This window comes from Rhinatrema bivittatum, chromosome 7 (genome assembly GCF_901001135.1).
Source record: "Rhinatrema bivittatum chromosome 7, aRhiBiv1.1, whole genome shotgun sequence".
Taxonomy (NCBI): Eukaryota; Metazoa; Chordata; class Amphibia; order Gymnophiona; family Rhinatrematidae; genus Rhinatrema; species Rhinatrema bivittatum.
Window position 1 is genome coordinate 263,700,958 of NC_042621.1, and position 16,159 is coordinate 263,717,116.

A 16,159-nucleotide genomic window follows, 5' to 3' on the forward strand; every position below is an offset into this window, starting at 1 on the left:
GGAACAATTTATGTGCATAATTTTTATAATATCCAATCCGCAGGGAGTGCAAAGAAGCTGTAGGTCCAATAGTTTTTTCATCACACAGCTAAATCGGCCGATTTAGCTGTGTGAATTCCCCAGCTTACTTTAAAGCCATTGAAAAAACTCATATACTGTCCCTCCCGACACAGCCTTCGGGCGAAACACGGGGTCCGTGTCGGGGGACCCTGAACAAGCCATTTACTTGTGTAGTTTTGAAAATAGGAGTTGCCTATTTGAAAGTTCAAATAAACTTTTTGATGATAAAACTATTGGACCTACAGCTTCTTTGCACTCCCTGCGGATTGGATATTGTACTTTGGAGTGCTGTTTTGCTCCTTATTTATATTTGGATATCTCCCATAATTTTTATAAACCATTAAAAGCATGCGCCTGCCCTGCTCAGACTCCCTCCTGGACACCTGTGCGGACGTAAGCGTGTGTATCAGGCAGATTCTAAAAGCTCTGCATGCGCCAAAGAGGGAGATACGTGCACAAGTTGGGCCGGGGCCTGCTGAGGGGATTTTATAAGCTGTCCATGGACTTGCGCATCTCCCACCGCACGCACAAGGAAAGGGTTTGCAAAAAGCAGCGGTAAGTGGGTGGGGTGGGGGCATGTTGGGAGAATCCAAGCGACGTGTGTGCGAATACGTGCCCAGGCGCGTGCCGGGGGTCCCTGCCACATACATTTACTTCTGCAGTGGAGGACGTGTAAGTAGTACAATAAAAAAAATGTTGGCCTGGCAGTGGGGTTTTAAGGGTTGAGGCTAACGGGGGGGGGGGGGGGGGGGAAGGGTGGCTATAAAATTAAAGAGGGGGGCTTGAAAATCCTGTCTCCGAACTGGGAAAAACTACCTGTGTCAGCGCGCGTCCCTTGTGAAATTTCCCCAGCTTATGCGGTAGACGTGTGATTTGCGCGCACATGCTCGCATCCGTTTAAAATGGTGCGAGCGTATACGAGCGTCCAGGGCTATTTTATAACATAGGTGCATGTGTGCCCGCAGGGCTTTTTCAAAGTTATCCTCTCGGTGTTTAATTTTACGTGCGCGTTGGTCGTGCAGCTTTCTAAAGGGCCATGTGTGCAGGAAAAGCCCTAATTGATCTGTGGAAGTCCCTTTGAAAATGACCCTGTAAATACAATCTCGCTGTCCTTCGGTGACTGTGTGGAGCTTACGTTCAGGGAGGCGAGGTCGCGTTGCTGATGTAATGCATAGTGAGCAGAGAAAGCACTTTCAATAAAAAAAAATAAATTTGATGCTTTTGTGAAATGACTGGAATCTCCAGTGCTGGAAAGAGTTGATGAGAACGAATAAAGATTACCTCTGATGAAGACATTGCTGGAGAGGAGGAGAATCCGTTTTTGATTTGACTTTATTTTTTAGAAAATGCTACTTTTTAATTTGACTAAAATAAATGCATTTCATCAGAGACACACCGTAATAGTTCACTGATTGTCAGGTGCCTTTGATATACCTGGTGATACCCTTGGAGGACAGAAGAAGTCCAGCTTCATTGCTCTGGATCATTTATAATATCTGCCTGTCTCCTGATAATGCTGAGGGCACTCACAGGGGAGAGGCAATAGCCTGGCTGCTGATCTTTTTACTTTCACATCTCATTAGTTCAGCAAAGGAAGGGTCACAGCTCAGTTTTCCATTGAGCATGGCCCACAGTTAACCATTGCCTAACCAGACTCTCTGATTCTAACATGCAGCTTCCATCTCCTCGGAGAAGGTGTCCTGTCCTGTATCCTTTCTGAAGAACCCACGGTGCCTTAGAACATTACAGATAATGTTCAAAAGCCTTTTGGGAATACTGGGTGCATGTTTAAGTGTGTGTTCTCTGCAGGACAGGGGTTCTTAACCTAGTCTTCAGGACACACCTAGCCAGTCAGGTTTCCAGGATATCCACAATGAATATGCATGAGATAGATTTGCATGCATTGGAAGGGGTGCATGCGAATCCTTATCATGCATATTCACTGTGGATATCCTGAAAACCTACAGGCTAGGTGTGTCCCGAGGACTGGGTTGAGAATCACTGCTGTAGTACATTGAAATCTCACCCTAAGCATATCCTACGAGCTAAAGTGGACTGTTCAGGATGGATACAGCCTGTCACTAGAATGTGCCGTCCCTTCTACGACACCACAGTTATGGCGCTGGCGAGGTTCTCTGGTACAAGGCGATGATTTATTGCCCATGACACATTTACTTCACCATGATTGGCTGTACATAAAGTGAGCTGGAGTCTGTGCACAGCAGGGGACCTCATCAGCGAGCATGCTGGGCACTGATTTACTGCCTCTCATTTCCATGTTGAGGACAGTCTGAAATAACACTGCACTAGCCGCTAGGCATGTACACTGGCCTTTGCCAAAGTGGCTTGCTATAAGAATGTGCACTGCACCAATGCTACAAAGACAGCTTTATAGCACTGTTTTATGGCAGTTCATCCAGGGCCAGGCATATTCATTTTGATTGAAATTGCTAGACATTTGAATGAGAGTACTAACCTGGAACAGAAAGATGAAGATATATGGCAGGCGCTAGGCTTCAAGAGAAGTGAGTTTGGCAGCCATATTGATCCTAGCAGGTTGTGCTGTCTATTACTGGACCAACATAAGAATTGTCCAAAGTGGATATTGTACGTTGCTGTACATTTCCAAGCTACACTGACTTCTTTTTCAGAAGTCACCTCAGCGGGGTCTCACACATCTCCAAAGCTCCTGTACACCATCATTTGGCGCATGTGTGGATTGGCCCAGTAAACTGTGGCCCAACCTCTCTGTGAAAGGTGAAAGAGTTCAATTGTTATTATTTTTCCGCTTTGTGTTTGTTTTGTAAATCAGTCTTTTAAAACTTTTGTGTTTATGCAGGGACCTTAGTGAGAACGCCATCCAGGCAATCCCAAGAAAAGCATTCCGGGGTGCCACCGACCTCAAAAACCTGTGAGTAACTTGTGCTTTTTAATATCTTCCCCCCTTTCTAGTGAGCAGCTCATGAGACAGACTTTGGGGCTGCCACTGTAGTCAGGTCTTATCATTGCTACAGAAGAGTTTTCTCATCCACTGCAAAGCTGGAGGCTTCAGAAAAACAGGCAGAGAGAGGAGAAGTGAAGGACCTAATTTAGTGACCCCACTTTTAAAAATTACTGTTTACCCTGTAAAAACTGTCCTCTGTTAGGTAATTCCCTCTGTCATGGGAGCTCAGGTTTCCCCTGGATTTGTGTATGAAACATTATAACAGATGTGAGCTGCTCTGAATAAGGAATGCATCTGTAAATCAGGTATATTTGCTTTTATTATGATGTAGTCATGAATTATGACCTTTCTTTGCATTGCTAATAAGAAAGCAAAACAGATGGTGAAGCCGCAGTTTGAAGTCAATAAAATTAGGTAGTGATGCCTTCTTTGTACCTTCCATCCCTCTTGCATCTAGTTTGATTCTGTGGTTAGAAGATGGGGATCTATCCTTGCTAATCATCATATTTTGGAAATGCTCTTTGCATGACATCACAAAGAATTTTAATATAGAACCTTAATACTCATAATGTTTGCAGTATGAATTGGGTGCACATTTGGTTTTATGAACTAATGTGGCTCAGAAACAGAGCAATATGATTGGTGGATACAGATTTTATTTGGTATCATGAATACAGAGTCCATAAACACCATCAGGCCGATACTATAAGGTGCGCTCAGTGTTGCTTGCCTGTTTTCCCAATGCGCCCTGCCACCTCTCCTGGGCACATGATACTGTATTTAAATGAGGGGGTCACGCTAAAAAGGAGGTGCTACGGACAATAGCGCATCCCTAGCGCCTCCTTAGAGGTGGCTGTCAGTGGGTTCAGAAAATGGATGCTCAATTTTACAAAAGCTGACAGTCACAGGTTAGGAAAATGGACACTCGTAAAATTGAGCATCTGTTTTCCTAACCTCACCTGCCAGCACATTTTTAAATTTTTTTTTAATTTTTAACCTTTTTAGAGGATGTACAGAAAAGCAGTATTTTCTGCTTTTCTGTACACTTTTTTTGGACTGCTCAGGAATTAATACATACCCTTGGGCAGGTGTTAATTTCTGAGCGTGAAATGTGCGGATGAGCACTATTAGTTTCAGGGGGGGGGGTGTTTGGATGCATGTAATGGAGGCGCTAAACCCCTTATTGTAGAAGGGGTTGAGGACGCGCGTCCAACAGCATGTTAAACATTGCGCTCACCCGAGCGCACTTTACAATATCTGTCTGAATGAACCTTACTCAGAAAAGACTCTTCCCCATACTAAGTTTAGGGTAGTGCTGCTCAAACCAGTCCTTGGGCCCTCGCCAAAATAATGGAAATACATCTCATGCATATCCATTAGCGATATCATAAAACCTAACTAGCTGGAGTGGGGCCAGAAGGCTGAGGAACAGTTTGAGCACCATTGACTTAGGGATTCTTAGTTGTAGCTGAAATCATTAAACTAGGGTTCACACCTGGCTCCATGTCATAAGGAACAAGCTATTCCAGGCCAGACTTTAGCCCATTGCATGCAGGGACTTGTAGTTCTGATTTTCTTAGATGAATCAATGGGATAATAAGAACTTCAAGTCCCAGCATGCAGTGGGGGGAAAGTCAAGACTGGATTAACCTGTGCCTAATGACATGGACCAGGTGGCAGCTTCAGCTTCAGGACTTTGTAGTGCGTTATGGCATCTCAGCACCATACACAGCTGTCAGTGTTTTATTGCTCAGTTATCAGGCTGTACTGGTTATGCAGTCAGAGTCCATGCTAGCTAGGTATAGAAGTCAGATTTGAGTTTTGTTCTCATTATTTTAAGTCAATCAGCCTGCTGTACATTAGTGAAACTTTTATTTGTGAGCACACAAGGGCATTTGGGTCAGAATTTTCTGCCCGGCAGGAATAGATTCCACCTCTCCAGTCTGACCGCAGAAACACCAGAGAGATATGTGCGCCTCTGGCAGAGGAGGCACAGCAATGCATGAAAACTATGCCCCTTGTTGTTTTGCTCTTTTATAGCTCGTGTTCTTATCTGTGGTCAACAACATAAACAGAGAGCAGTGGCATAACTGGGGCAGAATGAGCAGGGCAGCTGCCCCAGGTGCAGCCCAGAAACGGGGTGCAGAATGAGGTGCCGAGCTCCAGCTATCCAGCTGATGAAATCTAGGAAGGCATTTATTTGTGTTCGTTTTTCATAAGTGATAGCACTAGAGTTGGCAGACGTTAATTAGTCCTTGATTACAGTCATAAAACAGAACTCTCGCATGAACCTCAGTCAAGATGGCAGCGTACAGTAATGGAAGGCACAGATGTGAAATGCTGGCATGGGGGTGCCATTCACAAAATTTGCCCCAGGCACAAAAAGATCTAGTTACATGTGCCACTGGGAGAACGTAAAAGTAGTTGGTTAACAAGTCAAGCAATATATTTTCTTACTGCAGTAAACTAAATACAAATAACCAAAGAATTATATATTATTTCAAATGAAAATATAAATCTCATCATATACATTATAGGAGAATTGCAATTCTTTATTCATCATGTAGAAATACAAAAATTTTAAAATTTTAAAAATACATAAAAAAGAACTACATTTATAAAAAATACACTACCAATTTATCATCAAAAATATCCTTAGAAAATATATAGAAACATAGATCATGCCAGCAGTTAAAGAGCATAAGGGCCATCCAGTCTGCCCATCCACATCTTCTGCTTAGCTCTGTAGCCCCTTCCTATCACTCAGAGATCCTCTGTGCTTCTCCCATATGTGCTTGAATTCTCTTGCAGTCCTCATCTCCATCACCTCCACAGAGAATCTGTTCCATGCATCTACCACCCCTTCTTAAAGAAATATTTCTGTAGCTTATTCCTGAGTCTACCATCTTTCACTTTCATCCTCCGATACCTTGTTCTTGAGCCTCCATTTATTAAAAGAAGGCCCCCTCCATTTCTATCATATCTCCCATTTCTCTTCTTTCTTTCAGGGTATACATGTTTAGATCTTTAAGTTTGTCCCCGTATGCTTTATAGGGGTGTGAATTGTGTGATCGATCGTCTTAACGATCGATTTTGGCTGGGGGGGAGGGAAATCTGATCGTCGTGTTTTGTTTTTTTTAAAAATCGTTAAAAATCGTAAATCGGGGGAGGGCGGGAAAACCGGCACACCAAAAAAACCCTAAAACCCACCCCGAACCTTTAAAACAAATCCCCCACCCTCCTGAACCCCCCAAAAATGTTTTAAATTACCTGGGGTCCAGTGGGGAGGTCCCGGCGTGATCTCCCTCTCTCTGGCCACGACTGCGTTAAGAGAAATGGCGCCGGTGGCCCTTTGCCTTTATCATGTGACAGGGCAAAGGTAGCGCCGGCGCCATTTTGGTTCCTGGCTCCCGACGTCACGCGTGCAGGAGATCACCCCCGGACCCCCGCTGGACCTCCCCCCCAGGGAGTTTTGGCCAGCTTGGGGGGCCTCCTGACCACCACAAGACTTGCCAAAAGTCCAGCGGGGGTCCGGGAGCGACCTCCTGCACGCGGGCCGTATTGCCAATCTTCAAAATGGCGCCAGCGCTACCTTTGCCAGAGAGAGGGAGATCGCGCCGAGACCCCCCCACTGGACCCCAGGTAATTTAAAACATTTTGGGGGGTTCGGGAGGGTGGGGGATTTGTTTTAAAGGTTCGGGGTGGGTTTTAGGGTTTTTTTGGTGTGCCGGTTTTCCCGCGCCCTATTTAACGATACAATACAAATGCCCCTGACGATAAATCGGGGGCATTTGTATTGTATCGTGCACTCTAACGATTTTGGACGATTTTAAAATTATCTGACGATAATTTTAATCGTTCAAAAACGATTCACATCCCTAATGCTTTATGCTAAAGACCATTGACCACTGTAGTAGCTGTCCTCTAGAGTGACTTTATTCGGTTTATACCCTTTTCCTGTGTGGTCTCCAGAACTGTCTACAGTAATCCAAATAAAGTCTCACCAGAGACTTATAAAGAGGCATTATCACCTCCATTTTCCTGCTGGCTATTCCTCTGCCTGTATACCCAAGCATCCTTTTGGTTTAGCCATTGCTTTGTCTACCTGTTTGGCCACCTTAAGATCATCAGATATGATCACCCCCAGATCCTGCTGAACTTCACTCCCTATACTGTAATGTTCCCTTGGGTTTTTGTAACCCAAATGCATAAGCCTGCAATTTTTTTAGCATTTAATTTTGGCTGCCAATCTATAGACCATTCCTCAAGCTTCACTAAATCCCTCCGCATGCTTTCCACACTTTTCAATAGGTCTACTCTGTTTCAGATTTTGGTATCATCTGCAAAAAGCAGATCTTTGCTAGTAGCCCTTCCTCAATATAACTGATGAAAATGGTGAAGAAAACTGGACCAAAGGCCGATCCCTGCAGTATACCACTGGTAGTCAGTCTGCCCCTTTTCCTCAGAGTGAATTCTGTTTATCATTACTAGGGACTGGGAAATAACACGTGTAAATGTGTGATATCGCAAGTTCCATTCATTATTTCCATTTAGTCAATTTTTATATTTTGAAAAGTTAACAATTCTTGTATTCATTCTATGATGAAGAAAGCATTGCAATTCTTCTATAACATATATGAGGAGATTTATGTTTTAATTATATATATGTATATATATATATATGTATATGTACTATATGGTTATCTGTATGAAGTTTACAGAAATAAAAAAAATATATTGTTTGATTTATCGACCACTTGTATTTTTCTTGTCTCTATTTTTTTTTGTAACAGGCAATTGGACAAGAATCAGATCAGCTGTATTGAAGATGGGGCCTTTCGTGCTCTTAGAGGACTGGAGGTGCTGTAAGTATCATCTAATGTCACCATCACGATTAGGGTTCCCACTTGGTTCCATTGTTTTAAGTCAGAATGATCCATTTCTGGTTACATCCCATTATATGCACAAATTTATGTAGTTCCACTTTTCTTGGGAAATATGTATGTAATGGGGTTAAACCTGAACGGGATTGGTCTGTACTAAAAAAAAACAAAAACAAAAGAGCCAGTTGCTAAACCTGAAGCTCTTCTTTTTGAGCATTCTTGGAAGGTGATCTTTGCAAAATTCAGCTCTGTAAGATGTTAGAATTGTAGGAAGAGGGAATAATGTCTCTAATGTATTCGCAGTCATGCTGCTTCGTGATTTCTTTCTTACAGAACTCTCAACAACAACAATATTACCACGGTCCCCGTCTCCAGCTTCAACCACATGCCCAAGCTCCGCACTTTGTGAGTAACTCAGTCCTATCTGCTTTCATCTGTAATGGATGGGATGAGCCTAGGATTTTACAGGTTCATCAGACTGATGCAAAACATGCCCTCTGCCCTGTTCAGCCTTGAGGACCTGAGCCACAAACCTGTGACAAGTCTTTAAAGGAATCATTCAGCCTTCTTTTCAAATAACATTGTATAGGACATGCCATGGGGCTTTTCCTGTAGGTACAACATGGGGCAAACAACATTCGTAAATTAGGTCCTCTATATGTAAAACTGTATTTTTTTCATGATCAAACTCTCTGGTATTACATACTGTAAGACTTCCTTTCAATTCCATCCAGTGACTGAAAAATCATCTACATGGTAAAAATCAGCTCTTCTTAAAATGTAAACATTGTATCCTAGAATGGGGCAATCCAGTAAACAGAATGAATGGCGAGTAGCAGAACTGGGAATTTAACACTTTGAGTGAACCTCTCATGAAACAGTGACTTGTTTTGTTCCTTCCAGCCGTTTGCATTCCAACCATCTGTTCTGCGATTGTCACCTGTCCTGGCTCTCTCAATGGCTTCGCCAGCGGCCAACCATTGGCCTTTTCACACAGTGCGCCGGGCCACACCAGTTGCGTGGCATCAATGTGGCAGAGATTCAGAAGAATGAGTTTAGCTGTTCAGGTGAGATCCTTTCCCCATCATTGTTCTTGTCAGTGGGTTGGGGGGAACTGATACCAACCCTTTCCCCTTCATTTCTTTCTTTTTCCTCAATGGGACAGAGTCTGTTGCAACCCAAACTAGCATCTGCTTCAAGGCTCGGAGCACTATAGAAGCCGAGTAGGGGAGTAAAGGAAGGTGTCAATCTACAGACAACGTCCAATGGGTGGTCAAGAGTGACTTTGGACACAAGCTTCAGAGGCAATGGCATTCTGCTATCTTGTCTTAAACCTGATTGGGAAATTTTGAAAAGGCTGCCCAGTTGCAAAGTACACAGGACACATTTGTACACAGGTACCTTGTAGTCAATTTTCAAAGGAAAACTACCTGGATAGTTTCCCTTTTCAAAATTAACCGTAAGAACGTGCACACACCAATAGTGAATGTACTTTGCGTTTGCTGTTTCTACAGGCAGCCAATCAGGGGTAAAACAACAAAAGCAGCAGGTGAATATTTGAAAATCAAATCTACATATGCGCTTTTCCTCCCTGTGACCTAAACCCCCTTTCCCTCCTCCTGCCAGGAACACCTATTTTTAATGTAGCTAAAAGTATGTGCGTGGGGCCAGATTCACAACTCTCATGCCCCTAGGTGGAAAGTGAGGAAGTTCCCTTCAAAACTTCTGGTTGGAGGCCTGGGCGAGACCCATCAAAGTACAGAAGTTAACTAAAGCTTTCCTTTGGTCATCAAGAAAGTTAAAGCTTCCATTTTATTTTATTCAATATATTGTTGCTATTATATTCCAGACTGTTGCTGTTATCTTTAATATAGTATATTATTACTGTTTGGTGATGAGTGGCCTCTTTAAGAAGAGGCCCTGGGTCACTGTCACCCTCAGACAGTAGTGGAGAATCGGCAGAGTTGGCTGCATCTTGCAGAGACAGTGGCCTTGACTGCAGTGACAGCATCACGAGTTGGTAGAGGTGACCATGAGAGGCTGCAGCAACCAGCAAGGGGAAGTCGAAGTGAATTGTGGCTTGGCCACAGCAGAGATTTGGCAGGAGTCCCCAATATCGCTTCTGCTCAGCACCCCTACGAGACTGGTGCCCTGAAGCACGTGGCTACTTTGCCTAATTAGAAATCTGGGCCTGTGTGTACATTGTGGAAGTCTACACATACTTTTAGCTACTGTGAGGGGAACAATTTTGGAAATTGCCCTCAATATGTCTGCATCTAATCCTAAGAAAACGTTTAGTTATTTTAACATCAGATCCAGTGCAACACCCAGTCCCAGCATGCAATGGCTGTTTAAAATTTTAAAAGAAAGCAGAAACAGCACTCACAATTTCAAACAAAATGGAGAAGTGTTTTCAAAGATGGCCACCATTTTGGATCCTGGGGAAACATCAGCTATGTCTGAAACTATGAATGCCATTTCCACTTCTGTTCTGTTTTGGCCCTATGTTATTGTTCCATTGCCTGGCCAAAAGGAGGAGATATCATAGAGAGAAAACACCTTTTCATCTGTGGAGAGTGGTGCAAGGGTTTCTGCCCCAGACTTCCTTCCATTGAGGCCTGCTACAAGAGAATTCAACCACTTACATGTGTAAACCTGCAAGGAACAGAACTGGAAAGGGAGATAGTGGAGTTCCAGTAAACCTTAGTAAGATGGTCTGATGCATGGTATGGAAGTTGGAGATGAAGAGAGAGAGAATACAGAGTGGTAATATTCCCAGATCAACTTTTTGGTCAGCCGGGAATATGCATGTGACAAAATGAGTAAGCCGTTGTCTTTCGCCAGCGACTGTGGCCATCTGGAGAATTTGAACCATGTGAACTGCTTCCTGAAAGAGCTGGGAGGGTAGGCACCCTCCAAACCTGTGGGAACAAAAACAACATGGAAGGAGAGAATGATCCTGAAGTGTCCTTCAGATTATTTACACTTTATAATGAATTTAGTTAGGAAGGGCATGGTACTCCAGTGGCAAAAGTGTTGTTGAGTAACTTACAGTGAAAATCAATAAAACTTAAATAAACAGAAAAGCCCTTCCAAAGCCCATCCTGGCTTACATCAATAAGACTGGCGCAGTAAGGAAGAAACCTTGTCCAACTTCAAATGCTTTCTGCTGAAGGGAGCAGAGCCCTCAGTTTAGGGATGGTGCACAAAGCTGGTGTGGGCTGAACAGTGGCATTGCCCCCAAAGTGTGGTCTCGGTAAGGACATGGGAAGGCCCTCTGCTGCCGTGTCATTGATCCAAAACATGCCTGCCCCCTTCTAATGAAGTGCTCCTTAGCACTCGCTCTACCAGCCGGTGCTGGGAAAAGGAATCATAGGTCAGCCCTCCAACTGGGCTGAAGCAAACGCGCGCACGCACACAGAGTCAATAATGCTGAAATATTAATTCTATTACTACCGTGGAAAAGGGCTGCGAGAAGGAAGCATTAATGAAGCACAGGAGTTGAACTTCGATGAAAAAGGAAAAGAGCAATTAGAGACCATGTCGTCTTAAAGGGTGAAGAAACAGAGAAACATGATGGCAGAAAAAGGCCGTATGGCCCATCCAGTCTGCCCATCTGCCCAATTAATTTAGCCTTATAATTCCCATCGCTCCCTGAGAGAGCCCCTATGTTTATTCCATGCGTTCTTGAATTCGGGTACTGTTTTTGTAACCATCACCTCTATTGGGAAGAGAATAAAGAAATGATATTTCCTAACCTAGGAGTAGTACTGTGTATCTGAAGAGGCTCTCAAATCATTCCACGCTGGATTTCCAGCAGCATCTGACACAGAACAAGGTTGTGGATATTATGGGAAAACAAATACAGAGTTCTTGTAGCCATGCTGGTCCATGGAAGAAACTGGCTTTTTTTGTAGATTGTGATGTCTTTCATTGCACCAGTGAGAGAAAAATCCAGAGCTGTGGCAGTGATTGAGCATTTCACGATCACATCAGTCCCCTCATATCTGAAGAAAGGCACTTCTATGGTGCCAAAGCTCATGCACTGTAACAGCTTCAGATTAGTCTTTTTATGTTGGCTCAGTGCACATTCAGAAGATGGGCCAACAGCGAAAAAAAGGAAGCTGAATCCCCGCGCAGAGATTAGCAACCTTAGAACAATGGATAGCCTAGCACTGAGAACCTTAAACCAATGCCAGGAAGGAGACGAATGTGATTTAAAAAAAAAAAAAAAGCTTCCTCACACTAACCCTGCCACTGTAACTCAAAAAAATCCTGCGGCGCCATCTGAGCTGCCGGGCCATCTGATCCACTATGTGCAAAGTTCCCAGGGGTTTCATTTTAATGACCACGGCTGAATTTGCACTGTGGGATCACTACAGAAGCAGAGTTTACACCACAGGATTTTTTGTTTGGCACTGCTGTGGGAATGGCACCGCGGGAGTCCTGCAACGTAGCAGCGATGTCTCATTCAGTGTCAGTGCTTCCAAAGCGTGGGATCCGGAATCTGGATGTGGAGGACACCGGGGGAAATGCCTTCATTTTTACCAGCATGGGACACAGTAAATTTGTGTCACGCACTGTTTAAGCAAACAGAATTCTCCAGAAAGTTTCAGGTGAGGATTGCAATGAAATCCTGTGTGGGAGGATCATGGTCTGATATCTCCATCACCAATACACTGGAGGCACTGCATGCAAATCTGTCTCATGCATATTCATTGTGGATATCCTGAAGACCCGTCTGTCTGTCTCGAAGACTGGGTTGATAACCCACTGCTCTGAAGGCAGTGGTGGAAGGTGAGCTTGGAAGAGTTACTGTACAACAGCAGCACCTAATGGTCAGTCTTGTGGTGCACACGTAGGTGGGCTACAGAGGACGTTAGTGTGGCTCCTGGAAGCCCAGAGAAGCAGTAGGAAACTTCCAGGCCTACCCCCCTCTTGTAAAGAAAATAACATTTCTAGATTACAGGCTATTTTCTCAGGGATGTAGATAAAAGCTTGTGTATGCTCTGCATAATAAGCATCTCCATCTAGCTGGTGCTTTTAGTCCGCCAAACTGAAATGTCTCTTAACATCCTAGCGCTTGTGCAAATTAGCATGTCTTCTTAGGTATTAATGCCCATAATCTTTCTATCTCGCCTGGGTGCCTAATATCTCAGACACATTGGTAGGGGCAGAGGACTGAAATCAGAAGTCTTGGAGGGATGAGGTAGTGCCTCTGCTGCGTACACCGTGCTTGTTCTATTACTCGGACCATGCTGTTATCTGATTGTGGTGTTTTCACATGCACAGACGGTGGCAGCTGGAAGCAGGATAATCCATCACATGCCAAGCAGGTGATGGGGGTAGAAGGTGCCTTTCTTGCTTTAGCCTATGCTCTACCTATTTATCTATTACATGAGAGGTAGCTGTCCTGCCTTATGTAGGATGTGCCTATGCTTGTCTCCATTTCCTATGGTGTATTATATGGGTGGTAACTTATAGTACCTGTCCTATCTCTCCTGTACTCGTCTTTCCTAACTTACTGCCACGGCCCTTACCTCCAGCAGATCATGGTTGCCATGCTCTGTTGTTGTTGTACCCTGGAATGCCGACCTGGCAGTTCTTACCTGCATTCGTTTTAGGAAGCCCTTCGTGTCTCAAATGCTGCAGGGCAGGAAGATAAATCTGGTCTTCACTGGCCCCCAGAATCTTGAATGCTTCGGCTTTCTCTGACCCTCTCCTTCCACTGCCCAGACGTCGTTAGGTGAAGAGGTGCGCTCATGGCAGCCGAGACTCCCATCACAGGGTGAGGGTTTTAGAAGAGCTATGTAAATTGGCCCTTTTCTCTCCCGTGGCAAGCAGTGCACGTCCAATGCTCAGTTCCCAGGACTTGGGAGTTTGTTAGTGCCAGGCTAACAGGGAAACACAGCCTTGTTGATAAACCCTTCGGATTAGTCCCAGCCCTAGTTCGATAGACTCTTGGCCTCCCAGGCGCTGGCAGCGTTAGCCCTTTTCACATGAGATGGTTTACTCTGTGCCAAGCGTGGGAGCCCACAGAAAGCATCGTGCTGCGGAGGGGGGAGAAGAGCTCCTATCTGCCTCCCAAATCTATGATCCTACAAGTTCATCTTAAAAGATCAAAAGCCCATTTTGTTGACAAACTATCTGCTTATAACATGACAGATATTTTACAGAGCAGATTAAAGCGGGGAAGAGGCTGGGGTTGCCAGCTGGCTCCTTTTTTTTTTTAGGATAAGTGCATCCAGTCCTGCTTTTATCCCACTGCATGTAGGGACTTATCGCTCTGCTTTTCTTAGTGTAAGGAGTGCATCACTCCCTTGCTGCTTTGCTTTCCCCTGTTATAGAGAGGGGGTTTTGCGTTTCTAAGATGTAGGATTTTTCTCCGCCCAGGTCAGTCTCTGCATATATTCTGGGTTGAGCATGAGCAAGGTGTGGTTAGATGTAGTTTGCTTTTTGCAAAGGAGAAGAGTGATTTTTTTTCTGGATCCCCAAATTCAGCCCATTACACCTGAACCAAAGGGGAATGAATTTGCCCTGCTGTCTCGTTGCCTTCACAGACCTAGAAGAGGGGCTGTCCAGTTGCGAGGAGAAGAGAAGAAGAGGGTTTTATGACCTTTAAAAGAGTTGGTTGTTTAGAAGGGGTGTTACCCCCTGCCTGAAGGGGAAAGGACTGGGCTTCTATGATCTGGAATCAGTTAAAGTAGAGTCAGCCAGGGTGCCCTCCATTCAGTAAACAGTGGGGACCATGGTTGCCAAGTTTGAGAATTAGGTTTTGGGAAAAGATTGGACAGAAGAGTTGTTTTCCACTACTACCTCTTATTTACCTTAGGACTCTTCAGCTTGGAGAAGAGATGGCTGAGCAGAAATTTGATAGAGATCTATAAAATAATGAGTGGAATGAAACAAGTAAATATTAATAAGGGGGTAGATTTTCAAAGGGGTACGCACGTACCCCCCGAAAACCTACCCCAAACCCCCCCCTGCGCGCGCCGAGCCTATTTTGCATAGGCTCGGCGGCACGCACAAGCCCCGGGACGCACGTAAGTCCGGGGGCGTGCCGGGGGCGTGTCGGGGCGTGCCGCGAGTGACGTGGCATTTTGGGGGCGGGCCCGGGGGCGTGGCGCCGGCCCAGGGGTGTGGTCGAGGCCTCCGGACCAGCCCCCGGGTCGGGTGATGGCGCGAAAGCAGCCCGCTGGCGCACGCAGATTTACGCCTGCTTTGCTTTCCGCAGGCGTAAATCTGCCGACAAAGTAGGGGGGGTTTAGATAGGGCCGGGGGGGTGGGTTAGGTAGGGGAAGGGAGGGGAAGGTGAGGGGAGGCGGAAGGAAAGTTCCCTCCGAGGCCGCTCCGATTTCAGAGCGGCCTCGGAGGGAACAGGCAGCGCGCGCTGGGCTCGGCGCGCGCAGGTTGCACAAATGTGCACCCCCTTGCGCGCGCCGACCCCGGATTTTATAGGATACGCGCGGCTACGCGCGTATCTTATAAAAATCCAGCGTACTTTTGTTCACACCTAGTGCACGAACAAAAGTACGCCCGTGCGTACATTTATAAAATCTACCCCAAGTTGTTTACTCTTTCAAGGACACACAATAAAGTTACTAGGTAATACACTTAAAAGTAATAAGAGAAAATATTTTTTTACTCAATTCATAATTACTGTAAGCTCTGGAATTCGTTGCCAGAAAATGTGGTGAAGGCTGTTATTGTAACTGCATTTAGAAAAGGTTTGGACAACTTCCTGGAGGAAAAATCCATAAACCATTATTAAGGTGGAGTTGCAGCAATCCACTTCTTATCCCTGGGATAAGCAGCATGGAATCTAACTATCCCTTTGGGATCTTGCCAGGTACTTGTGATTTGGACTGGCCACTGCTGGAAACAGGATCCTGGGCTTGATGGACCTTTGGTCTGACCCAGTATGGCAACGTCTTATGTTCTTATGTACTTTGGAGAAGAGATTTTTCCTACTTTCTCATTACTCAGAGACTAGAAATGGAAAAAGATATTGTAGCACTAGGAGTTTTCTTCCTTCTTTGTATTCTTACGATTTTTTGGTATTTTGGCTTGGGTTCTATTTATTAAGTTACAGTAAATGTTTTGTTAAACACCACTACAAGTCTCTTGCCTGCTCTTTTCTGCCTTTGGAGGACAGTGAGGACACTATTGTTGGGATATTCAGAAGTGAGTGCTATAGAGAGACTGATTGTATCTGAGACTGTGAACTAATACCCACCCAGATTGCACCTACGGTCCCGGAGGCTTGTCCTCC

General features: G+C 44.8%; 1 protein-coding gene across 1 annotated transcript in view; it reads left to right on the forward strand.

Annotated features, from left to right (window-relative positions):
- The window catches only part of SLIT1 (slit guidance ligand 1), a 580,546-nt gene that overhangs the window by 347,727 nt on the left and 216,660 nt on the right, over positions 1-16,159 (forward strand). The window contains exons 5-8 of the mRNA XM_029610174.1: positions 2,900-2,971; positions 7,798-7,869; positions 8,221-8,292; positions 8,791-8,954. Coding sequence (XP_029466034.1) covers positions 2,900-2,971; positions 7,798-7,869; positions 8,221-8,292; positions 8,791-8,954 — 380 coding nt within the window. The remainder of the gene's footprint in view (positions 1-2,899; positions 2,972-7,797; positions 7,870-8,220; positions 8,293-8,790; positions 8,955-16,159) is intronic.